Raw genomic sequence first — 25,102 nt, forward strand, 5'->3', positions numbered from 1 at the left:
ACTCTGTCACATCCATCTACGGCCTCTGAATTCTTAATAATGGAACACTTAGAGGTCCTGCCATTATCGAGAGATAAAATTCAGCCTTTCAGAGGGAATTCTGACATCATGCTGTAGTTTACAATGACACAGAAAGTGATGGGTTTTAATTACCAGTCTTATCCTCAGAGTGATAAAACTTATATTCGTGATCGTAGTTTGGAAGTTTGAATGTCATTATGCCTGTCGAAAGGGAGATGATGACATCTCGCATTAAGCCCACAATTTACTTGATCTAATCTCTTCCTTAAAAATGACTTTATTATGCAAATGATCTTCTGCCATTTGGGCGGATGGGCTCCTCCCTCCCTGTCACTAACTGTCCCAGCCCCCTGCTGCTCGCTGCTCCGCCCACAAAGGCACTCTTATGAGCTACTGAAGGTCCTGTTGGTCTCCTCGTATTTCTCCCTCTCTCTTCTCCAAATTGACCTTTGCGTTCAACGGAAAATGGAGCCCAAACGAACAAATCTTATCATTGCTTTCTCACGCAGCGGGACAGAAGGGAGACCTTCCCGACTCTTGGACGATAGGACTCTTGGCAAGAGCGTCTCTCGCTTCCCGTTGCTCGTCACCAGAGTGGTAGACGATTAGCAACTGTTCCGCTCCAGGTGTATCATCATAATGCAAACTCATTTAAACCAGCCTTGCAGATAAACACTGAATATTTACCAGCCCATAAAAATTGTCTGGCCAGCTCACACCGCATAAATCAAGCGACGCTATTTTCTGGTGAGTGATAAAATAGATAAAACTAACGTATTTCAGGACTCCCCTGATGCAAATTGTTTGTGGCTCTCGACGTGCAGTTATCTGTAAGATTAATTTCCAAGTCACGCTTTCAGTCACCATGGTTCAGATAAACAACACTGGCAAAAGTGAATTTTCGGCCTGAAGAAAAATATCCGGCTTATTTCAGAAGGAATAAAGGTCATTTCACATTGACAGAAAATCTTTGTGGCTATTAAGACCAAACTGTACTAAGTGAGCTAAATACAAGTTACAGTTTGAACTGCAGATAACATTTCTGTGTTTGACACCAACATATAAAGTCTTGAGATGTAACATTTGTGGAAGAAAAATTGGGGATAGGGAAGAATTTAAGCTCCTCGCCAACAAGAACATTACCGACATTAATTAGGAAAGGAGACAAATGAACAAAGACCCCAAAAGGTATTCTAGAAGTATCTTACATTGGGGGCACCTGGGTGGCTCGGTCCGTTAAGCATCTGACCTCGGCTCAGGTCATGACCTCACGGTGGGGGAGTCCGAGCCCCGCATTGAGGCCCACATCGGGCTCTGCCATGACTGTTCAGATGCTGCCTGGGGTTCTCTCTCTCTGCCCCCCCCCCCCTCTGCCCCTCCCCCATCTTGCACTCTGTCTCTCTCAAAATAAATAAACAAACCTAAAAAAAAAAAAAAAAAGAAGAAAAGTATCTTACTTTGCTAGTTGGGGTTTGGAGGCATATGTTTTGAATTTTCTATCATTCTATTTGTAGAAAGATTTGGAAGCAGGATGAATTTATTGAAATATGATGCTGCTTTAAGAAATGTCCATTTCAAAAGGGAATAGTTAGCTGGAAGGAAGGGCTTTCTCCGGTCAGCGTTTGGGTAGCCAGGTCTGGAGAGTAATGGACTTCCTGAGCGTAAATGGACACTTCCGGATGGCTCCACAGTTCAGTTGGGTCACTGGGGTACGCGTGGCACAGGCCAGGAGTAGACGCTCAATGAATCCTGGAGCTCTGGGCTACTGGGGCTCGTGGGGAGCCTAAAATGACCCTGATGCAAATATGCTTCAGCTCCCCAAGCATTTGCTAATCGTGGTGAAACGAACTACGGCAAATGTGTCCTTGACAGTAAGTTTTACTTTTCTGAATGGTGAAAAGCTGATTCAAACCAACCACTGTAACACGGCATTAGAATGTTCCCAGCCTGGTCCCTCTAGTTGGCCAGGGGCCTGGCTGAGGAAGTCACCCCCGCCCCGGGATTGTGACAGTCACATCCTGACTCCACTCCGGGTCCAGGAGATAGTGCAGAGGGACTGTGGGAAGTACGTCACTCTGGCAGACTCGGGCTCTTGAGTCAGCATCTTAGACTAGCAGGCCGTTGATGAATATTTAACAAATGAGAGAACGGGGTGAGAAATGCTCTCCAGGTCACAGACCATGCTCTGGACAAGCAGGACTGCCTGAAGTTCCCTGGGATGGCCCCTTTGCACCTTGACCGCTGCTATTTCGTATGCAGGAAATACCCTTCCCCTCCCACCCCTGCCAAACGACTTCTCCAAGGCAACCTCATCTAGGATGCCTTCCTGGCTGGCTCCATACCACACTCCGGGTTGAGCCCTCTCTTGACCATGCCTCACCACATCACGGCACTCAGAGAATCTTGCTCACCAGTCCGTGAGCGTCCTGTGAGCTCAATCCCATCTCATTTGCAGAGCTCGGACTTACTAGGAGCCACGCATCTAGCATGCTACTGCATGGGACACCTTACATACGATGGGTAACAGGCTGGGTTAGAGGACGACGACATACCCACAGGGTAGGCATCTGACAAGCCCCACGTTACGGATGAGGCACAAAGGTTGAGTAGACCTGTCGAAGGTCACCTGGCTAGTAAGGGGTCTGTTTAGCACCTGTGGCAGGCAGAAAAAGGGCCCCCCAAAGGGGCCCGCATTCTAATCCTCGGAACCCGTGAATATGTGACCTTACGTGGCAAAGGGACTTTGAAGATGTGATTAAGGATTTGGGGGGGTGGGGAGTCTCCTGAATGGTCTGAATAGGTGCAACGCAATCACGGGGCCCTTAAAAGAGGGAGGCAGGAGGGTCAGACTCGGAGAAGATGTGAGCGAGGAAGGAGAAGCCAGAGAGAGACAGAGCCTGGAAGATACGTGCGTGCTGCCGCCCTCGAAGATGAAGGAGGGGCCGTGGGCCAAAGAACGCGGGGGCCTCAGGAAGCTGGCGGAGGCGCAGGGATACGCTCTCCCCTACGGCCTGCAAAAGTAACGTCCCCCTGCCAACGTCTCGGTTTTAGGGTTTCCAACTCGCAGGGCCAGAAGACGACAAATCTGTGTTGTCGTAAGCCACTAAATTTGTGGTCATTTGTTACAGCAGCCGCAGGAAACTCATACAGCGCCCTTGAACTAGACCACAAGACAGCTGCACTGCCAGGGAAGGGAAGGAACCCGCTGCGTTTACCCAGGAGGCGGCCAGAGGCCCTTCTGAGAAGGTCCCCGGTGTGGAGGGCCCTCGCTGGTTCTGGCGTGCACGTCCTCCGCCCTCCTGAGGAAGTTGGTGCAGCGACCTGAAGCCCTGAGAAGGAGTTGGCTGGAGTGCACTGAACCCCCAAAGCCCCGAGCCTGAGGCGGGTCCCCAAGCTTGTCATTTCCAGGAACGCTGAGGCTCCCTGATGCCAGGAAGGCTCGGTCCACGTGCACTGACCCTCTCACGGCGACCGCGCCACCGCCCCGGCACAGGCCTCCTCAGCCCTCAGGGGGGCGGCAGGGGAGAGGGGAGGCGAGCGAGGAGCTCCGGGGGAGCGGCCCTCCTCAGGAGCTGGTGCGGGTCCCCGGGGCCGCCAGGCTGCCAGCCTCACCGTCAGCCACGAGGACGCTGAGAATCCACAGGAGGGAACTTCCTACTGCTCTCGCTTTTGAAAAGCTCAGTCCGTGAGTCAGGCTGTCGGTTTGCCTGCCTGTCTGGCTCTCTCTGTCTCTGTCTCTCTCTCTCTCTCTGATCAGGCAGCTTGAGAAGGCCTGATCCGATGAGATAAATACCCGCCTCGGTCACCAGGAATCTAAGGCGCGCAGCCAGCTGAGTCACACGGTGGCGATGGCTCAGAGAGAGCCGCGGAGTTCAAGCTGACCTCACTTTGGAAACGGGGCCAGGCGCTGCAATACAGCGGGACATCGGAGAGCACATTGGCCTCCGAAGGCTCCAAGTGCTGTGTGTGCTCTGGCCACAGAAGGCCGTTTTGGAAGGGAGCGTCATGACTCCCCCTGTAACTCGAGAAGTGGGGAGACTGCTGAGTCCGGAGAAAGGCTGGGGAGGAGCGGCCACCAGGGATGCTTCAGGCCACGAGGATGTGGCCTGCAGTGGTAGCCGCTGTCCCAAAGTGACCTCGCTTGACTCAAAGGTGTCTGAAGTCACTGACCCGCTCAGAGCCCAGCCGGGCATCTGACGCGTGTATTGTTTTTTTTAAATTTTTTTTTTAAATGTTTATTTATTTTTGAGACAGAGAGAGACAGAGCATGAACAGGGGAGGATCAGAGAGAGGGAGACACAGAATCGGAAACAGGCTCCAGGCTCTGAGCCGTCAGCACAGAGCCCGACGCGGGGCTCGAACTCCCGGACCGCGAGATCGTGACCTGAGCCGAAGTCGGCCGCTTAACCAACTGAGCCACCCGGGCGCCCCTGACGCGTGTATTTTGAGGGCCTCCCCCTTTGTGCCCGAGTGGACCCGCAGAGCCTGAGGAGCCCCGGGAGAGCTCCTCCCAGACACGGCGAACGGGCTGCACCAGCCCCCGGCTGCACCACGCCACTCCTTCTTGCCCCTCAGGGCCGTCCAAGTACAGAGGGCCATCTTCGGCTGGTGGGGCCGCGGGCTCAACGACGGGACCCAACCCTCAGAAACACCGGTCCTCGCTCTCCCTGCTCGGCCACTGCTTTCACACCCCGCTGAACACCCCAGCTTTGATGACCGGTCACCATTTTCTGTCCTCGTTTACTGCCCTCATCACCCCTGAAACCGAAACCTTACACGTGAAAGTCTGACGAAGACCCAATATCGGATTCCCCTTCCTCTAGAGCTTGCCTGGCTCTCTGCCTGGCTGACCACGGTGGCCGGGCCACAGCTGGTGTCCCCGGCCAGCAGTGAGGTCACCTCCGCAGGCGGCGGGGAGGAGGGAGAAGGACAGGACGAGGCGGGGGCCGCACTCTTGGAAAGTGCTCTCTGGGGGACTGGATTCGCTGCTGGAATCCCGGAGTGGGGGGGGGGCAGAGGCAGCAAACACTGGGGTGAGGAGTCCTCAGGGTCCCGGCTGCCCCACGGGGGCCCTGGACACCCGGCCCCAGAAGATGGGCAACAGAGAGCCACGTCCAGGGGCCCAATTCTTCCTCCTGTGGCGTCCCAGCATCCACTCCACTGCGGCGCTTCCGTGGAAGTTTTGTTCTAGGCCTGGCTCTTGGGCACAGCCGCACAGCATGCATTACGTATGGCTCTTGGGTCCGTGGGCCTGGGCGCCAATCCCAGCCTTACACCATCAGGAAGCTGACTTCCGGTCTCTGAATTTGAGCTGTACCTTCTCTGAACCGTAGTCATTTCCCCTACCTCTCTCCTGTTGGAGGGCTGGAAGGGATGAGTCATACGGAGCATCTGGCCCGGCATCCTGCACACAGGAAGCACGGAGTGGACAGCCCCTAACTGCCCCAGCAGCTGCTTCCTGGCCACCTGCCCGTCTGGGTGCCTTTTTCGGGAACGCACACGTCCACCGCTCTGCTTTTAGAACCCGGATGCCTCGCGAGGCCCTCCAACACCTGTCTGCACGTTCTTCCTCTGCACCCTGGGGTCCCGGCCTCCCGCCCCGGCAGCCCTTTCCACATGCCAGCTCGCGGCTCCCTGCGTCAGGAGTGACCTCTCTTTGTCCTTCCTGGTCACAGGCTCCTCACGCGGCGCGTCCGCCAGGACTTTCTCTTGCCCGAGCACCAAGAAGCACTTACGTGATCAGAGTGGGTAGGAAGTTCTATCTGTCTGCCCAACGACTGTTAAGCCATCTGAGGGCAGGGGTCGTGGCTGGTCCTCCCCATCGCTCCACAGGGCGCACAGCAGGTGTTCACACATCTCTCAGTGGGCCGCGCTCCGGGCAGTGCCCCTTTCTGCACGCCCAGCGCCCGGCCCGGCCCCAGGTCTTCCAGGGAGCCAATCGCTCCAGCTGAAGGCAGGGAAGCTTTGCAGACAGCGCGGCGGGAGCGACGCTTACGGGAACCGAGCGAGCTCCCCAGGCCCCACGGCCCCGCGCCCACCGGGGGCGGCCACATACCTGGTCCCCAGAGCGTGACGCACTGCTGCTCGTGGGTCTGACAGATGCCGTTGTAGCAGTAGCCGTCGACTCCCTGACACGGGTGCCCGTCGTGCAGGTACACGTTGGCCGGGCACTGGGGGCTGGCCCCCGTGCAGAACTCGGGGAGGTCACAGGAATTGCTGGAGTCTCTGCATGCCGTTCCCGCAGGCTTTAGCTGGAAGGAGAGGCTGTTTATGGCCCGTGCACCGCAGGAAAGGAAAGCGGCTTCCCGGCAGCGCTCCAGGGCCGGAGCCGGGGCCGGGCCATCCTCCCGAAGCCTCACATCAAGGGGCAAGGAGCCCAAGGGAAGAGAGAGACACGGAGAGCCGTTAAATACACAGAATCTTGCTCTGGGCTCTGGGGTTTACCTTTCTACTAGGGAGGGGGGCAATCAAGAGCTGCCTCTTTTTTTTCAGTTTTTAATGTTTATGTATTTTCAAGAGAGAGTGAGCAAGGGTGGGGCAGAGAGGGAGACACAGAATCTGAAGGAGGCTCCAGGCTCTGAGCTGTCAACACAGAGCCCAATGCGGGGCTCGAACTCATGAGCCATGAGATGGTGACCTGTGCTGAAGTCGGACGCTTAACCAACTGAGCCACCCAGGAGCCCCAAGAGCTGCCTGTTTTTAATTTCATGCGACATTAGGGTCTTCTGATGAGGAGACAGGCTGGTTGGTGGTACCTGTCACCTCAAAGGAGGCATGGGCAGGGAGTACCGGCCGATGGGCTCCTTAATTCTGAAGATCTCTAGTCGCCACGTGTTTTAAGATGAGGTTTGCTCTTACAGTGTTAGCACTTGTGGCCAAGAGGACAAAAATCATTCCAAGGGCTCGGTGACAATTGTATTGCACTTTGTCATCAAATCATGGACTTGGAAACCTGTCTATAGGACTTCACGGGGCAGAAGTGAAGCAAGGGGGCCGTAAAAGACGTTAGGAACCATCGGCCAATGCCTCACCTTTCTGTGGTTGAAGAAACCGAGGCTCAGAGTGGCTTGTCAGAGGCTACACGGCCAGCGACCTGCCCCACCCCCGCCCGCCCCCTTCCATGGCCAGCAGCTGAGTGCCCGGGGTGGGGGTGGTGGTGGTGTCAGCTTCCTTGAACGTCCCCCAGAAGTTAATCACGGAGAGAAAGGGCAGGATGGATATTTTAGGCTGAACGTAAGATGCTGTAATGCACTTCTGAATCACGGGGCTGGGTGGGGAGCTGAGAGGGAGTTTCCTGCGAGCAGAATGCCAAGATCAATGGCTTAATTGAAAAAGAAAGAAAGTCTACCCTTGGAACCTTTGAACCAAAAGCTCAGGCTTCTCCTCAGTCAGATCTCAGCTCTGAATGACGAGACAAACAATGGAATCGCCCAAACAAATGGCAATCTGTCATGGCAGCAGCAATGACCAAAGTATCAAAGGGCCGCCATTGTTCGGGCTGGGTGGGCCAATCCTTGTGTTGGGAGGACATCAAGATCAAGGTGGTTACGTATATTCCCTGGAGCGACCCGCGTGGCTTCTCAGCCCGGCAGGTAGATGTTCTTGGGATAGAGCGGAGGCTGAGTGACCGGGGTGGAGACTCTCTAGCCGCTCCCATCATGGTGATAGGACCACGCATCTTACCAGCGTCCAGCAGCACAACTGGAGTGTGTCACAGTGAGCCAGAGTTTTGGGGAACAATTCCTTTCCAACCCGTAAATAAATGACTGATCACCGATGACTTAGCATTCAAGTGTGCATTTCACACGAAGATTGGAGGGGGCGCCTGGGGGGCTCAGTGGGCTAAGCATCTGACTCTTAGTTCCGGCTCAGGTCCTGATGGCACAGTTCGTGAGTTCGAGCCCCGCGTCGGGCTCTGTGCTGACACTGCAGAACCTGCTTGGGATTCTGTCTCCCTCTCTCTGTGCCCCTCCCCTGCTCATGCTTTCTCTCTCCCTCTCTCTCTCTCTCAAAAAAAAAAAAAAAATAGATACATAAATAAAGTGTGCATTTCACACGAAGACTGGACAACAGTGGGGGACACCAGCTTGCACGGTGAGGAGTTACGGTTTTCACAATAGAGGGGCCGGGAAGCCATCCTGTTGCCTCGCTCGTCCTGTGTCATTGTGGAAGCACCTGAACCTGGGGGTGGCCTCGGGGCCGAGAGAGCTCACCCGACAGTCTTCACAGCACAGCCCGTGTGCGCACACAGCGTCCGGCTTCAGGGTACAGGTGGTGGCATTGCAGCAGACGTTCGTACATTCCTGGGGAGGAGAGCGGGACTCGTTTGACAGGGTCTCGTGGGGCAACTACTCCTGGAAGGCCCAGGCCATAAAGGGAAGGAGCTGAAAACCAGCCTGAGATTATTTTCACGTCCAGCAAAGCCAAGCTTCTGTGAAGCTTGCCAAGGTCTGTGAGTCCCTGGGAAGAGTCAACAGCACTCATTCCGTGCCTTTCACAGAGGGTAAGGGGAGCGTGCATAGGAAGGCGGGCTGCCCGATCCAGTCAAGTGGGCTGTGGCTGGGGGTCTGTGGGGAGGCCTCTGATTCATGATTCATGCAGGTCTTATTGTAGTGAACAGTCTCGGGATCGCCGGAACACTCTGAACTCACTTTAAAAATATACATAGGTGTGTACAAACTCAACTCTTCAAACACTGACCCTTTTAATCTGGAGCACGCCGGCAGGGAATGAATGGGGTCCAATCAATCGTGGAACCACAGTTCCTTGCCCTCCAGCCCAATGCGGTAGCCAAGACTCTTGCTCAGCACAGGTGGCTGCCTCACCCGGACAAGGCACCTCTCAGGTCCGAAACGCACAACAGAATGACCAAGAGGCCGGAAAGGAGGTCTGTGGGATGTGCCCGTGGATTTGCAAGGGATTTCAACAGAGAGATCACATATTAGATGGACTGCTCTCTCTGAAAGGACGGAAAATGACCTCCTCTGTTAAGTTGTTCTTCACAAGTGCCCACGCTCTTCTAACAAAAGCCCTACAAGGGATTGGCACCTTTGCTCGGCTCTCCCCGAAAGGTCCATACATATTACCTACTGCATTTATGAAGTCCTTGTACTTTAGAACATCCCAATAACCTAGAGTTTACACATGTTAGAAGAAAATGAATTATCCGAAAGAAGAGTTCATGGGGTCATTAGTATTAACTCGTGTTAATTAATTAATTAATGTCCTTTTAGTATTAACTAATGCCCTTTTATTTAGGATGTGACATGAGCAGAAGATATATACCATTAGAGTGAAACCAATCATGTAGTATTTTAATAGTCTAATATTTTACTCCTGAAAACCATGTTCTGGTAATGAAGTTATCATCAGTATTACAAACGCAATGAATAAAATTTTGTGGATAATCCAGAAGATTTAGGACGATCCTGGATCTCTGAGCTGTGTCCTGTGTGAGACTCTATGAATCATGCTCTCATTTGGTGTTTACGATTTGCTCCCATTATACATCCATCCAAAGTTATGAAATTTTAAATTTGCTCAAGGACCTTATAAACATCCGGAGCGTATAACATATACAGTAAGACAAAAGTGCCAACCAGAAGTCATAGCTGTAACTTTGATGACAGGAAGGGTCTCTAACTCATGGACTTATATAAGTTTAGGAACTTGCTTTGTTTTTAGAAGGAGTCCACTGATTGATTGCATTCCTGATCAGTGCTGTCAAATACACAGCAGTGTTGTCCTGTTCACTGTGGTCTAAATGGCTCTACTAACGACATACTAACCAAATGACACATTTCCTTGAGCGTCTCCGTTAAATCAGCCATCTGAAAACTAGGTCCTAAGATTCTTTAAGAACTACCTCCTCACCCCTGACCAAATCACTAAAAAATATAAGCAGCAGTTCAAATGGAAATGCAGCCAAGTAGAATGGCTTTGACTTCAAAGGGGCTTGATAATGTGAGAAAGATAACTAAGTTTAAAAGATATTTGCAGGCTACTGTCATTCTATTGACTTTAAACAAGGAGATAAGGCTGCTTTCCCAACCCCGTTAGCTGGATGAATGAGTGAGTTGTCAGGATATCCTTATGGTTGATGTAAATCCAATGCCCTGTACGGAAGGCTCCAGAAATCACTGGCCTTTTTAACTACCCAGAATCTATTCCTTCTGCAGGACTATACGTATCAGAAGAGACAAATTCTTCATCTGTTGATACATATATTATGTTAGTACTCAATAGGAAAGTTCAACAGAGCCAATGAACACTAGTTCTCGAAAGAAAAAAGAATAATGAAGCCGTTAGTGAACTCTCTGCAAAGGCCATGTCATTCTTGGGTTGTGGGCGGTAGATACAAATTCTTAATCACAGTGCACTGAGATTAAGCCTACAATGCATCCTCCTGAAAACAGTGATTATTTCTGAGAGCAAGGGGGCAGAAGAGGAATCCAGTTATGAGCTGGGGAAGTTCTGGTCCCGTTCGCTCCCCGATGTGGTGACACATTGAGTCCCTCTGGGGGCCAGGGAACACACGGGCTAACACGAAGCAAAGGTGTGAGGACTGTTTCCAGGGCCTGAGCGCTGGGTGGGGGCCTAAAGAGCGCAGGTGAATTAAGCCCGGGGCTGACTAAAAGTTTTGGTCAAAGCAGTTTGGAAACTGGATATGGGTTGTTAGACTCTTGGACACAATTTGAAAAGCAAAAACTAAAAAACTACAAATTGAGGTAAGAGGCTTGCCTAGAACTTTGAAAGATTGCTCAGACTTTGAAAGAAATGTCGAGGGAAAGAATGAGAGGCGTCTCTTCGGATATCAAGAACTTATCCTGTGAAACAAGGACCCAACCACAGAAACATACAGTCGGGAACTATGTGCAAGCAGAACATGGCTCTACCTAAGGAAGGAGTTTGACTGAATCAGTGCTGCCCTGCCCTGACGTCCTGCCTGGGGAGATCGCAAGCACCCTGTCAAAGCTGAATGACTCCTCGATGGAGGCGAAGTTGAGGACCATAACATCAGTGGCTGACAAATTTCAGGTCCTCAAACATTCGTTGACAGGATGGTGGTGGTGTTGGAATACGGAGCCAATGACTGCGGATGATCATTCTACACCTGAGAGTTCGTGACTCTAGGAAGAGCTGTCAAACTTATTTAGAGTAAACAATTACAAGGCGTTCCAATCAAAGAGAAACCATTTTAAGTCCACATGGCCTCTCCTGAGAAATACGGGCAATTTATCCTAATTTTGTTTTTCTTCTGCAGGTAATTAACAAAGTCCCCAAGGACTCTCCCCGTTGTATCCCCCATCCCATGACAGTTTCAAGTTTTCCTCCACTAATCTTCAGAAGAGTTTCTGTAACCCCGTGCATGAGGACTGGCTCCCGTACAGCAATCACCCCCAACACACCGTGAGCAAAATTATCGCTGCCGTGGACAGTGCTGGTATCGCTGTTGAATCCCGGATTTGGAAAGGACGCACAAGCATTTGATGGGACCACCTCTACTAGCCCCATCCCCCAGTGCTTATTCACTCCTGACGTTCTTGCCGAGCTGGCCAGACTGAGACCAAGATCGTTCCTGCTGGTATGGGAAAACGCAGAGCCTTGGGAATTACAAATATGAAGAAGGTTCTACAACCGGTTGCCTGTCTGACGAGCACAGGAATCTGACGGATATCCCAGGATCTCTGCACATTTCCTTCCACCCTAGAATCCCCTTTTCGGAGCAGCCCTCCAAAACATGCTCTCCCTAAGCCCTCACCAAGCCTGTCTGTGAATCTAGCCAAGCCCGCCTTGAACCCGTCTACCATTTCCGCTTGCATAAGCTCTCGGGGAGGGAATCCCACATGCAGACTGCTTGCTATACAAACTCCTTGCTTTGATTTATTCTAAACACTGCCTCCTCCAAGCTTCCAGGAGACACCTGTTTTACCAGGAGATCTCACTGTGTGCTCTCTTTCTCCTTCCTTCTCAAGATCATTCGGAGATTAAAAAGTGGCTGTTAAATAATTTTTTATGTTGCTGAAGTTTATCTTGGGCCCTACGGAAACAAGACATTTGCCTGACACTGGCTGGAAAACAGGGTTAAATAAGCCCTTTGCTGGATACAAATGTTCCCTGCTTCCGCTTACTGCTTCTGAAAGCTAACAAGAAAGAGGCAGGAGCCTGGAGCCTCGGGTTGTGCATACAGAGAAGGCTGCGGCATCAGGCAGTTTTTCTACTTGGGTGGGAGCTCTTGGTTAAAAATGAATGTTGCTTATTCAAATTCCCCTCTGGTTGCTCGCTTTGCAAAGAGAAAGAAATGATGCTTATTAGCCATTTGAAGCTAGCATTCCCCAAGCTTTCTTCTCTGTTAAACGCAAAGCTAAATGCTTTATTTATTGTTCTTGTCCTCAGCTGGCCTCACCTAGACCGTGTCCTTCAATAGAGAAGATTCTTTCTTTTTAAAACCAGTGATACAACTTATTCGGAGATTCAAGAGAAGGCCGCCCTGGCTCGCACAGCTGTTCAAGGCGGGGTGGGGTGGGGGCTCTTTAGGACTTTCCAAGGGGGGGGGGCCTGTTTAGGACTTTCCGTCGTGAGTTTCTAGCACTCTCGTTCTGCCGCATAATTCTGCCAAGTCCCAACTCCTTTGCCAGCCACAGATGCAAGGCGGCGGTCCCAGGGGGCGTCTCTTACCTCCGGCCCTCCACAGTCACACTCCTCTCCTTGCTCCACATATCCGTTCCCGCACTTCTGGCCCCCGAAAGACTGCTTCACTTCTGGCAGGTTGAAGAGGCACATTCCCATGCCTTTCTCCAGGCTGGCCTCTAGGTCCTCCCTGCTGCAGCTGCTGAACACCATGGGGAACGGGAACCTGTGGAGAAGAGCTGAAACGGTCAGCCGTCGAGGCACAGAGTGGCTTCTCGAGCCTTTTCTCGTACAGAGATTCACGGGGCTCGCGGACGAGTGCTGCCCGCATGTCCACCCTTAGTCCCAGTGAACCGAGGCTTAGCTGCCCGGCATAAAACGAGGCGCGCTCGGCTACATCCTGAGATCTATCCCCATGTAGCACCCACGCTACCAAGGAAGAAGCGCTCTACCAAGAAACAAATCCTCTTCTGACCGTTTTCAAATCCACAGATTTGTACAGCATCTCATGATGGACAATCATGAACAGTTCCGCATGAAACGATACGACAAAACAAAACAAAACAAAACAAAACAAAAAAACAAAACGAGTCCTTGGGACCTGCAGCTTGTAATACGAACGCACACCGGTGTCCAAGGAAGAGACAGGTACAAATGACTGTGCGTATCACTTCCTCGGTTCCATGGACACAACCCCACCGTAGGTGAGCGCCGGCGGAGGCTGGCATTCGGGTCTACGAAGGGCAGATCACTGCCTCTGAAAGCAGAGCTGTAAGAAACCGCAGGGGACTGGAAGTGTGGGCCCTGCTCTTGCCTTAAAACACCAGGGCTACAGTGGATGTGGCAAAGTTGGCCAACCTTCCCGGCATAGTTCATGTTCCGCCTTCCAAGGTCCAGAGGGGCTGCCCCACCCCCTTGCTCCAGGATGGGCTAGAGGACTTATTCTCGGCCATGGAACGTGAACAGAGGTGAAGTGATGCGGAATGCTTCCAGTTGAAGGTAAAGGGACTGTGGCTCTTCAGGTCCTTTCGTTCCCCTCGGTCAGCTGAGCTCAGGGTATTGCAATGTCCTAGGAGGGGGCGTCTGGTCCTGACTCCCTGCTGGGAGGGAAGCCACCGGCAGCTTAGAGCCTCGGAGTGTCATCTGGGTGGGAAACCCACCTCTATTATGATAAGCCACTGAAAATTAGGGGCTTGTTTCCTACAGCAGTTCGTGTTGCCCAACACACATAGGGTAGCTCACTCTTTCTTCAGATGCATTTTCTCATATCTTGAGGCAGCTATGGTTATGAGGGGCAAGGACGCCAGAAACTCAGAAGGTTCGGCTATTTAGTGAGGAAGTAGGGCCTGTTGACCGGCAAGCCTGAACACCCTCTTTCCATGTGGACGTTTATGGGGTGACATTATGACCGGATTCTAATCAACTGGCCAAGCCAATGCAAGCTAGATGTATCCCTAAAGATGTCAGACCAGCCACCATTCAATATAATTTGGCATATTTTGAGATCAGGATCATTTCCTGCTAATAAACTGGTAACACGGTCTTATCCCCCCCCAATGTGTTTTATCCATCTCGGGTGATTAACTCTGGAGTAGAATTCGAATCTACAAATAAATGAATAAGCGCAGGTCTTGCATTGGATGGAGAGGTAATAATAATAAAGCAAGGCTTACTTCTAGTGCTGTCACAAAGTTCCTTTCGAAATCTTTAGAACCTCCCTTGGCAGACAGATTACTCTTGATATCAAAATGATGCCGAATAGCTTCAAGTGATAATCACCTGAAAATTCTAATTTTATCCATTTAGAAGTGCTTTGTGTTGACAAGACAACGGTATGTTGTGCAGGGAATCGAGAGCTGTTCCCTTTGCAACGGAATATGTTTCATCAAGGCAAAGGATCAGACCTCCTTCCGTGTTGACAGTCCTAGGACACTTACGTAGCTCAGGGCCTGATCCAGACACTAAACCTTGTTCTCATGTGCTATGCAGCCAGGTGTTGTGATGAACGCTTATCAATGCATTCTGGAAAGGAACGGATTTCTAGAATGTTTTCACAGTTAACTAGAAAAGACAGTAGGGTCACCGGTGAAGCTCAGGAAGGGTTGAGAGCAAGAACAACACTAGTTGAGAGAAGATCAGCGAACCACCCTGTTTCACAAATGGGCGGAGAACGTCCACCAGTGTTCGGAGGCTAAAGGCTTAGGGGCCGAGGCCAGCCCCAGACCCTCCCGTCTCACTGTCTTGCAAAATGTCAAATGCATGTTGGGCTTTGGAGAGATGAGACTAAAGAAGAGGGATAGACAGTAAGAAGATGGATGGGATTAGTGTAAGTCCAGGACTTAAACTTCAGAACGTTTGGGAGAGGAGAACAGATCCTTGTTGGCACAAATGCGTTCGTGTGTCTGCTAGATGCTCTCAGAAGTAGAGTTACCTGCGTTATGGTAAGTTTCTATTTCTCTTAGAAATGGTGGGGGGGGGCAGTGAACAAAGCATTGGAAAATCCTGATTATCATGGAGCCTCCATTCCAGCCGGGCAGGTGGGTAATGCATAAGGTAAGGGGGCCAATGAAGTGTGCTAGAAAGGGATGTTAAAGGGAAAAATTAAACAGGCAAGGAGGAGAGGATGTGTGTGGGAAGAACTGAACGTTTAGGAAGGGTGGTAGAGAAAGACATCACTGGGTGTGTGTGGCGGTGGCATTTGAAGCTCTCACCTGAAGGAGGCGAGGGACCACACTGTGGGTGCATCTGGAGGAGGAACATTCCAGTCAGAGGGAAGAGCTGCTTCAAAGATAGATGGAGAGATAGGACTGGTCTAGAGGAATGTGCTAAATAGAAGACCTCTCGGCCACCCAAATTCATGCTGATGCTAAGCAGACTACCAAGGAGTATCATTAAATGGTGGGGAGCTTTGCTCTGCACGGACCAGACTGATAATGGCTGAAGGTATTTTTCATAAGAACTCTAAACTCCTATTATTTCCCCCCTTTTCAGGAAACTATTTTTGAATGGCAAGCAAAGGTATGCTCATCATCTCCCTTCTGCTGAGGTCCTGTCAGTTGTAAGAATGAGAATATTTAAAAATTATATCTAGGGGCGCCTGGGTGACTCAGTCCCAAGGTTGGGCGTCCGGCTTCGGCTCAGGTCACGATCTCCCAGTTGGTGGGTTCAAGCCTCGCGTTGGGCTCTGTGCTGACAGCTCAGAGCCTGGAGCCTCCTTTGGATTGTGTCTCCCTCACTCTCTGCCCTTCCCCTACTCGTACTCTGTCTCTCTCAAAAATAAACAAACGTGAAAAATTTTTTAAAAATCGTATCTCACCCAATGGCCCTTCCTCCAATAAACAGAATTTAGTGATGGTAAAGGATTTTAAATCTCAAAAGGGAATTTGATGGCACCAAATATTAGACTCTCCTAATTACAATACAATCCTGATCTATGCATATTTGAAAACGTTTGACGTCCCAAGAACCACTGGTTGCCTAGCGAACCACTGATGTCTTGCCTTAAGAGCCAAAGAACAGTTCGTTCACTGGCATAAAAAATATGCCAGTGAACCATGAACAACGTACGGAGTCTATTCCCCAGGATGGCATCAAGAATCCATGGGCGGGATCGATCAGCACGGCGATTATTAAGATTGCTGTTTCCTCAATGGAGTCACACGTAAAAGAGGGTCACCAGAAAGTGAGTGTCACCCTCCTTTCTAACTTTGAAGGAGGTTAGGATGACAGAATTAAACCTTTTGTGTAGTGTGGTCACTACTCTTTCACTTGTCACCCATGTACTTACTTAGGCAAGAAGCAACTTTCAAGCGTCTATTACATTCGAAGCTCTGAGGAGGATCCCAAGATGATTCAAATATGTCTTCCCACTGTTGCCTCATCCGACCTTTGCCCAAGGAACTACCAGACACACCCATGCCCCACACTGCCTCTCCACCCATAGAAATAAAATATGGACACATGTTTACGTATGCATAAAATATACCATGCATACTCATCCATATAAATAATGTAGAAATTACATAAAATATAAATGATATTTAATTATAACGTATATATTTAGTTGACATATACAGATACATATTTAAAAAATAACTATGTATTGAGAACTAGCTAGGTGCTATGGTGGGTGCTTTCTCACAGTACTATTTTTTTGATGCTTTTTTGCTTTTAAATTTAAATGTATACAACGGAATATTACCGGCAATGAAAAAGAATGAAATCTTGCCATTTGCAACAACGTGGATGGAACTAGAGGGTCTTACGCTAGTTGATTTAAGTCAGTCTGAGAAAGATAAATACCATATGATTTGTGGAATTTGAGAAACTCAACAGATGAACATAGGGGAAGGGAAGGAAAAAGAAGATAGGAACAGAGGGAGTCAAACCATAAGAGACTCTTAAATACAGAGAATAAACTGAAGGCTGCTGGGGGCAGTGAAGGGGGATGGGTTAAATGGGTGATGGGCATGAGGGAGGGCACTTTTCAGGATGAGCACTTGGTGTCATACACAAGAGATGACACCCTGGGTTCCACTCCTGAAGCCAAGACTACACTGTATGTTAACGAACTTGAATTTAAATTAAAAACAAGTTCAAAGCAGTCTAGAGAGACAGGTATCGCTACGCTCATTGTGCAAACAAGACGAAGGATTGGACTGAGAGTGTACAGTTAGGGGGTGGCAGATGCTAGATTGGATTCCAAGTTCAGTCATTTAAAAACCCCATTTTCGTCATTACTGATGTCAGTTCAGCGCGGCACTACCTGTAGTGAATGGCCAGAACGTGGGCAGTGATCAAGAAACCCTTGATGCACGGATGTAAACACGGAGGACAAATCCCCCCACCCAACAGATGCCTGGATGAGTGGTCCTCCGAGTGTGGCCCCTGCATTAGCATCACTTTGCAACTTACCAGAAATGCAAATGCCCAGGCCCCACCCAGACCTACTGAGTCAGAAAACCTCAGGGGTAGGGCCCAGTAATCTGTGTTTTCACAAGCCCTCCAGGTGACTTTTTACACCAAACTCCACACCCGAAAAACAAATGATCCAGGGAAGATATGGGCAGAAAACACGAATAGACGCTTCTCTAAAGAAGACATCCAGATGGCCAACAGGCACATGAAAAGATGTTCAACGTCGCTCTTCATCAGGGAAATACAAATCAAAACCACACTCAGATACCACCTCACGCCGGTCAGAGTGGCTAAAATGAACAAATCAGGAGACTATAGATGCCGGAGAGGATGTGGAGAAACGGGAACCCTCTTGCACTGTTGGTGGGAATGCACACTGGTGCAGCCGCTCTGGAAAACAGTGTGGAGGTTCCTCAAAAAATTAAAAATAGATCTACCCTCTGACCCAGCAATAGCACTGCTAGGAATCTACCCAAGGGATACAGGAGCGCTGACGCATAGGGGCACAGGTACCCCAACGTTTATAGCAGCACTTTCAACAATAGCCAAATTATGGAAAGAGCCTAAATGTCCATCAACTGATAAATGGATAAAGAAGCTGTGGTTTACATACACAATGGAATACTACTTGGCAATGAGAAAGAAGGAAATCTGGCCATTTGTAGCAACTTGGAGGGACCTGGAGGGTATTATGCTAAGTGAAATAAGTCAGGCAGAGAAAGACAGATATCATGTTTTCACTCCTATGTGGATCTTGAGAAACTTAACAGAAGACCATGGAGGAAGGTTGGGGGGGGGGGAATCATTACAGAGAGGGAGGGAGGCAAACCACAAGAGAATCTTAAATACATAGAACAAACTGAGGGTGGATGGGGGTTGGGGGGGAGAGGGGAAAATGGGTGATGGGCATTGAGGAGGGCACTTGGATGTTGTGAGGAATGTAGATGTTGTGATCATTGAGGATGAGCGCTGGGTGTTGTATGTAAGCCAATATGACAATAAGCTTTATTAAAAAATAAAAATTAAAAAATAAAAATTAAAAAAATTGGGGTAAAACTCACATCATGTAAAATTCTCCATTTAAAAGTATACAGTGTAGCAGCTTTTAGTACATTCATAATGTTGTGCAGCCCTCACCACAATGGAATTCCAGAACATTCTCCTTACCCCCCCCCCCCCCAAATGAACCCCATACCCATTAATTAAGTGGTCACTTCTCGTTCCCTCCTCCTTGCAGGACCTGTCAGCCACTCATCTGCTTTCTGTCTCTTTGGAGTTGCCTGTTCTGGGCATTTCATATAAATGCAGTCATACATTACGTGACCTCTTAGGTCTGGCTTTTTTCACTTAGCATAATGTTTCCAAGGGTCATCTGTGTTCTGACACTACCAAAATTAAGGTTTGGGAACCACTGACCTAGATTTAAAACTCAGATGTTGTAAAGATAATATAGGGACAAACCCACACCTACTCATGTTGAAAAATAAGAAACACAATCCAGGTGCCTCATTGGTCACCTGTCATGCACTGTTTTAAATTAGAAACAGTTCTGTTTGGGGCACCCGTGTGGCTCAGTTGGTTGAGCATCCAACTCTTGATTCCGGCTCAGGTCATGATCCCAGGGTTGTGGGATCGGGTCCCATGTCAGGCTCCATGCTGAGCACAGAGCCTGCTTGAGATTCTCTCTCCCTCTGCCCCTCCCCCACTCTTGTATGTACTTTAATAAAAGACATTAAAAAAAGAGAAATGATTCTGTTTTACACTGTGGTTCCATTTTCTAAGAAAAGCCCTACGTATAGCATTTTGAAAACGTGGTTAGGCATGTGCTAAAAATTCCATGAGTATCTGTCTTTAAAAAAAAATTAAGTTTACTTATTTATTTTGAGAGAGACAGAGCCAGTGCAAGTGGGGGAGGGAGAGAGAGAGAAAGGGAGAGAGAGAGAATCCCAAGCAGGCTCCGAGCTGCCAGTGCAGAGCCCGACGTGGGGCTGGAACTCACAAAACCATGAGATCACCATGTCAGCCGAAACCAAGAGTCGGAAACTTAACTGACTGAGCCACCCAGGCACCCCTTTATTTTTTTAAGTAGGTTTCATGCCCAGTGCAGGGCTTGAACTCATGACCTGGAGATCAGGACCCAGGCTGAGATCAAGAGTTGGATGCCTAACCGACTGAGCCACCCAGGTGGCCCTATCTGTCTCTAAGAGCCAAACTCAAATCACGAATAAATTTTCAAATACCTATCAGTGTTATCTCAGAATGACCAACTACTCGTCATATTATATGCTAATTGAGGTGCCACGGAAGGTTCTGGTTGTGAAAAGTGAGGTTTCCGTCCTGAAGCAAGTTCCTTCCTCTTGCTTCGAACTCCAGTGTATGGGATTCTGCCTTCCTTTGGTCTATGCTGTTTCTGTCTCATTTTACGGCTGTATTCCCCGGAAGACTGATGCAAAGAACACTAACTGGGCCATACAGTTGCCCACGACATCAAAGATCTTCTGCAGCCCAGGGTCGGTAGCTTTAAAAGACAAGCCTCTGGGGGCGCCTGGGTGGCGCAGTCGGTTAAGCGTCCGACTTCAGCCAGATCACGATCTCGCGGCCAGTGAGTTCGAGCCCCGCGTCGGGCTCTGGGCTGATGGCTCGGAGCCTGGAGCCTGTTTCCGATTCTGTGTCTCCCTCTCTCTCTGCCCCTCTCCCGTTCATGCTCTGTCTCTCTCTGTCCCAAAATAAATATAAAAAACGTTGAAAAAAATATTAAAAAAAAAAAAAAAAGACAAGCCTCTGTTTCTCCCATAGCTTTCAGGAAGTTCACCACAACATGCATTTTAATACATCTTGTACATTATCCCAAAAATGCCAGGCCAGCAGCTAATTGAATTGACATATAGCAATGATAGACTGGGGCAAAGCAATAAAACGGAAGAATTAGACGAGAAGCCCTTCTGCAAGATACCTCCCCTCCGCACAAGCACGCTTCCAAATGATTGTATGTAGGACCCAGAAAAAAAATCGCTGCTTCCCGCTCACGGGCAGATGCCACACCAGGGTGACGGGTCCTGCCCAGATGTGACCTCTTCCGTTACATTTCCGCCTTTGCCTCTAATATTTAACAACCAAGGACACTTGGGGACAAATTTACCATGCAGAATGCAAGGTCAGAAATAAAACGTGGATGAAACGGACAGCTGGGCGATTCTGGAAAAAACCAAAACACAAAACCCCCTTTTCCAAAGAGGAACTCTTCTCACGGTAAATGCAGCCACGGCTTAATATTTTAGCCGTCACAAAGCTGCCAAGTAAAACATTATTAGGGGTTACTTTTACGTTGACAAATCTGTAGTCAGAAAATTCTTTGCTTGCAGAAGTCTATTGTGAGATTCAGTGCTATATTCTTGGGGTGAACCATACTAAGCCAATTTATCAGCCTTGACAGTAGAAGTCGGGAGTTATCTGCCTTGCAAAAGCTCTCTGGGTATTATCTGGGGACAAAGGCCTTTCTTGTGGGAAAGGAGGCAGCCAGGGAAAGCAGGTGTAACCAGGCTGGATTCACAGGGACCACAGGTCACCATGCACCGGGTTTCCTGAGACGCTGTTGCCTCATTAATAAGTGTGTGCCGGGTTCCCAGCTCCGCATTCTGGGGGTGACATCAGTCTGTGGTGCTGCCTGCAGGAACGACACTGAAGTGACCCGGGAAAAAGGAGGGGGAAATGGCCTGGGCAGCCGCTGAGAACACCTTGGAGCGGACACATCGGTGTGACAGAAAACAGCCAACGTCGCAGGAAACCAGGATGGATGGGAAGCCATCCAGATTTCTCTGTTTAAATCGATTGGAAAAGAAAAAAAACCCCAACGAACAACAAACAGGAGCCTCGCTTCTCCCACAGCTGATAAATGATTAAGGCATAGCTGGTTTTGGAAAATATGTTGTCGACTTTCCGCTTCCCACCGATTTCTCTTTGCAGGTGACAGATTCCACAGGCCGGCGGGGTCGGGGGGGGGGGTGGGCTCTTTACCTGGGCGCGTTGCACAGAGCAGGTGGAGAAGAATCGAACGGGGAAGCTGGAATCCGAGCACCCCATCTATCAAAACTAAAGCCAAGATTGAAAACTAAGCCTCAGCGGTCACATCTACAGATCGGGGTCACAATAACGGCCTCACACTCCACGGGTCAGGATCAGTGAGCTTGTAACAAAAATGGGGAAGTCGCGAGTTAACATCAAAGCATCGTGGGATGCTCGCTGCCGGTATTCCCAGAAACAAGCTGTGTATTTCTTTCTAAGAGTTGTGTCTTAGTGCCTTGAAATTACCGACTGTCAGTGCCTCGTACATTCGAGGACTTAGAAGCATTGTCCACAGGGTGCAGAATTCGTCATCGATTGGGGGCCCGAACGGAGCAATCGTTAAACTGTAAAACCACAAGGACACGGAAGCTGGAGAGGAAAACGATTCAGGAGGCCCGGGAGGATCAGGCAGTTAAGTACGAGGCCTCGTTTTGATACATACATGGTGTGAAAGGAGCAGAAAGATGCACGTCAGGAATGCAAGGGCGGGGGCTCCTGTAGCTCAGCCAGAACTTAGGAGCATAAACAACGAACACAAACAAAAAAGGCATCTGGGCGACTCTTACCTGCCACGCGGTCATGGTTGTGATCAGTTCCTGGAAGCTCGTTCCAAGTCTCTCCCAAAGCGCACAGCCCGTGAGCACATTCTACGTACCTGTCCAACCTTGGACTCCACAGCCGAGGCCAGGCCCCGAGCTCCGGGTGGAAGAGGACCCCAAAGAGAGCCGACCTGGCCTCCGTTCTCTGAGAACGCGATCGAATGGCTCATTCTCCCCATGAATTCCACAGCGAGCCCGATGACCTTCCTTCAAAAACAACGCCTTGGGGCACCTGGGTGGCTCAGTCGGTTAAGCCTCTGACTTCAGCTCAGGTCATGATCTCACAGTTCGTGAGTTCGAGCCCCGCGTCGGCCTCTGTGCTGACAGCTCAGAGCCTGGAGCCTGTTTCGGATTCTGTGTCTCCCTCTCTCTCTCTCTCTCTCTCTCTCTGACCCTCCCCCGTTCATGCTCTGGCTCTCTCTGTCTCAAAAATAAACGTTAAAAAAAATTATAAAAAAAACCCCAAAACCAACAACAACGCCTCAAATTCACCCAGTTCAGAGCTGACGTTCCGTGTTCCTAGTCCCTCTAGGAGCACAAACCCCACAAGATCACCGTCTTCTCTTACCTCCTTGAGCATGAGGCCCATTTACAGCGAGAGAGGATGCCCGAGGTCGCCTTGGGGATGGACTTTACTCGGTCAAGTTTCAAAGCCCAAATCCTAGGGACATCTTTAAACAAACCTTTAGGTTTTCCACAGTTATGCCCAGGAATGAAAACTTTCGATCACCACGCGCAGAACTCAGGGGTGGGGAGGAGGGGGTGCTGTCGGGACCGGCCTGGTCCCCAGCAGCCTGGCAGGACGGAGGAACAGCTCAAGGAGGCCCATTTCGGGGGCTTGGGCTCCATTTTGCCTTGCATGTCGGCGATAATGAGCATAATTATTCACAGCGGTTACCACTGGTGGGTGAGTCCCTGCTGTGGGCCGGGCGCTCGGTGGGCGCACTCACTCACCCAGCCCCCCCCGCCCCCCGTGGGTCAGAGGACATCATCTCTATTGTGCAGATGAGGAAACTGAGGCTCAGAGAGGTTCGGTACCACGTCATAGTTGTTTCACGTGTGGAAACACTGCTCTCTGACCTGAAGTCCCACGTTCAGTGCAACCACGGTGCCTCCACGACAGTCACGAGGCCTTGAGAAGCGGCTTCCGGGAGGCACCCCCTGGGGAAGGGCCGCAGGGCAGTCTCAGGCTTGACCCGAGTCAAGGACGGGTGGCTGGAGTCAGGTGGAGGCCGAAGCCAAACCGGCCACACGGCAGGCACGTTACTCCAAGGAGACCCTCCCGGCCCCTCCCCGAACATCTCCGGTGAGACGGGAAACAAAGGCCAGGTCTGGGGATTTATCCAGCACCTGAGGTCAAGCGCGGGCCAGAAGGCACCCACCTGGGGGAGATTGTGAGCCTGTTGGGGCCCCAACAAGCTGAGGGCGGAAGACTCCTCGGGGCGGTCGGGCGGTGGGGGGGACCGAAGGAAGCCCGAGTCTGCATTCTGCCCACCCGCACGTGCACGGGGCGTGACACCAGGAGCACTGGCTCGCGCAGCGGAGCAGGACCCCGGGCGACCGAAAGGAGTTCCTCCCGTCAACTCCGGGAATGGAAGGCGACCCGGCCTTGGACCCAGCGCTGACCCAGATGGGCTGCAGAAGGCAAAGGAGAGCTCCAGGCCAGGCCCAACTTGATCAAAACCGTCCTTAGTAGGGCAGTTCCAGCGTTAATAGCAAACACCTGGGATTCAGAAGGACGCCATCTGCGGCCCATTATAATTCATGTTGCTACATGTGAACTTTGACCTCTGCTCCTCCTCCCTGGAAACCAATTAAAGCCCAAATGTAATTTCCCCGAATTCTCAATAAAGAAAGATGCCCGCTGAGCTCTGGTCAGTTGAGGGGTGCGCGGGAGGTTTCTGGACCTTACCAGAGACGAGACCTTTCGCTCCTGTGCGCAGGCAGCTGTTTCCTCCTGAACCCAGTCCCGGAGGGCCCCGGGGAGCGAGGGCGGGGGGGCCCCGGCCCATCAGGGGCCGGGTCTTGGCGGAGCTTCTCAGCTTCCTTACGAGAAGAGGCCTCTGGCTCTGCGTGGGGCCCGCCAGGGACCGGGCTCCGGCGGAGGCAGACAGATCCAGAGGTCAATGAGGGACAGGGAGCGCGTCCAAGATAACTCCGTTTTTTTCCCCCGACCCTAGCAATCAGACCTGCGAAGATGATGCCAGTTGCTTCTGCTGACTCTGAGTCTGTAACAGGGAAGACACGTTTCATCAAATGTGATAGAGGAAGGCGGGCACGGCCAGCCACCTCCGAGCCACCCAACCAGGGCTGAAGTTTGTACGAGCCCTGGTCTCGCCTCGCTGGGCTCCTTGACACGGGAGTCGCCATCAGGGCAAGCCAGAACTCAAGAAGGGTGAAGGACTGGCCCGTGCCCCCCCCCCCCCCCCCCCCGTGATTGGGAACCAAAGTCCCCTCCGCTCAGAGACACCCGGGGAGGTGTGAAGAAAGGGGCCAAGAACCGGAAGCTGTGGGCTGACATCTAGAGTCCGGTCCTGACCCGCTATGGGGCCACTAGGCTCCTCAAACTTCAGTTTTTTTCATCTGTAAAATGCAGGCGATTGTATTTGCCCTTTCCTCTCAGGCACAATCAAATGAGAAGGAGATATGAAAGTTCTTTGCAGACTGGAGAGTGGCCCATAAAGCCTACAAGGCATTACTCTTACTACTACTTTCATTCATTCATTCATTCATTCATTCATTCATTCATTCATATTTTGAGAGAGAGAGAGAGATAACAAGCCACGGAGAGGGGCAGAGAGAGAGACAGAGAGAGAGAGGGAGGGAGGACCCCAAGCAGGCTCTGCACAGTCAGCGCAGGGCTGAACGTGGGG

At 50.7% G+C, this 25,102-nt stretch overlaps 1 protein-coding gene across 3 annotated transcripts in view; it reads right to left on the reverse strand.

Moving 5' to 3' along the window:
• Positions 1 to 25,102, reverse strand: part of ADAM12 (ADAM metallopeptidase domain 12) — a 349,535-nt gene that overhangs the window by 46,892 nt on the left and 277,541 nt on the right. For all 3 annotated transcript variants that reach the window (XM_045041022.1, XM_045041023.1, XM_045041024.1), the window contains exons 12-14: positions 12,700 to 12,877; positions 8,235 to 8,324; positions 6,077 to 6,272 (exon numbers count right to left, since the gene is read on the reverse strand). In XM_045041022.1, coding sequence (XP_044896957.1) covers positions 6,077 to 6,272; positions 8,235 to 8,324; positions 12,700 to 12,877 — 464 coding nt within the window. The remainder of the gene's footprint in view (positions 1 to 6,076; positions 6,273 to 8,234; positions 8,325 to 12,699; positions 12,878 to 25,102) is intronic.

Source organism: Felis catus, chromosome D2, assembly GCF_018350175.1.
Source record: "Felis catus isolate Fca126 chromosome D2, F.catus_Fca126_mat1.0, whole genome shotgun sequence".
Lineage (NCBI taxonomy): Eukaryota > Metazoa > Chordata > Mammalia > Carnivora > Felidae > Felis > Felis catus.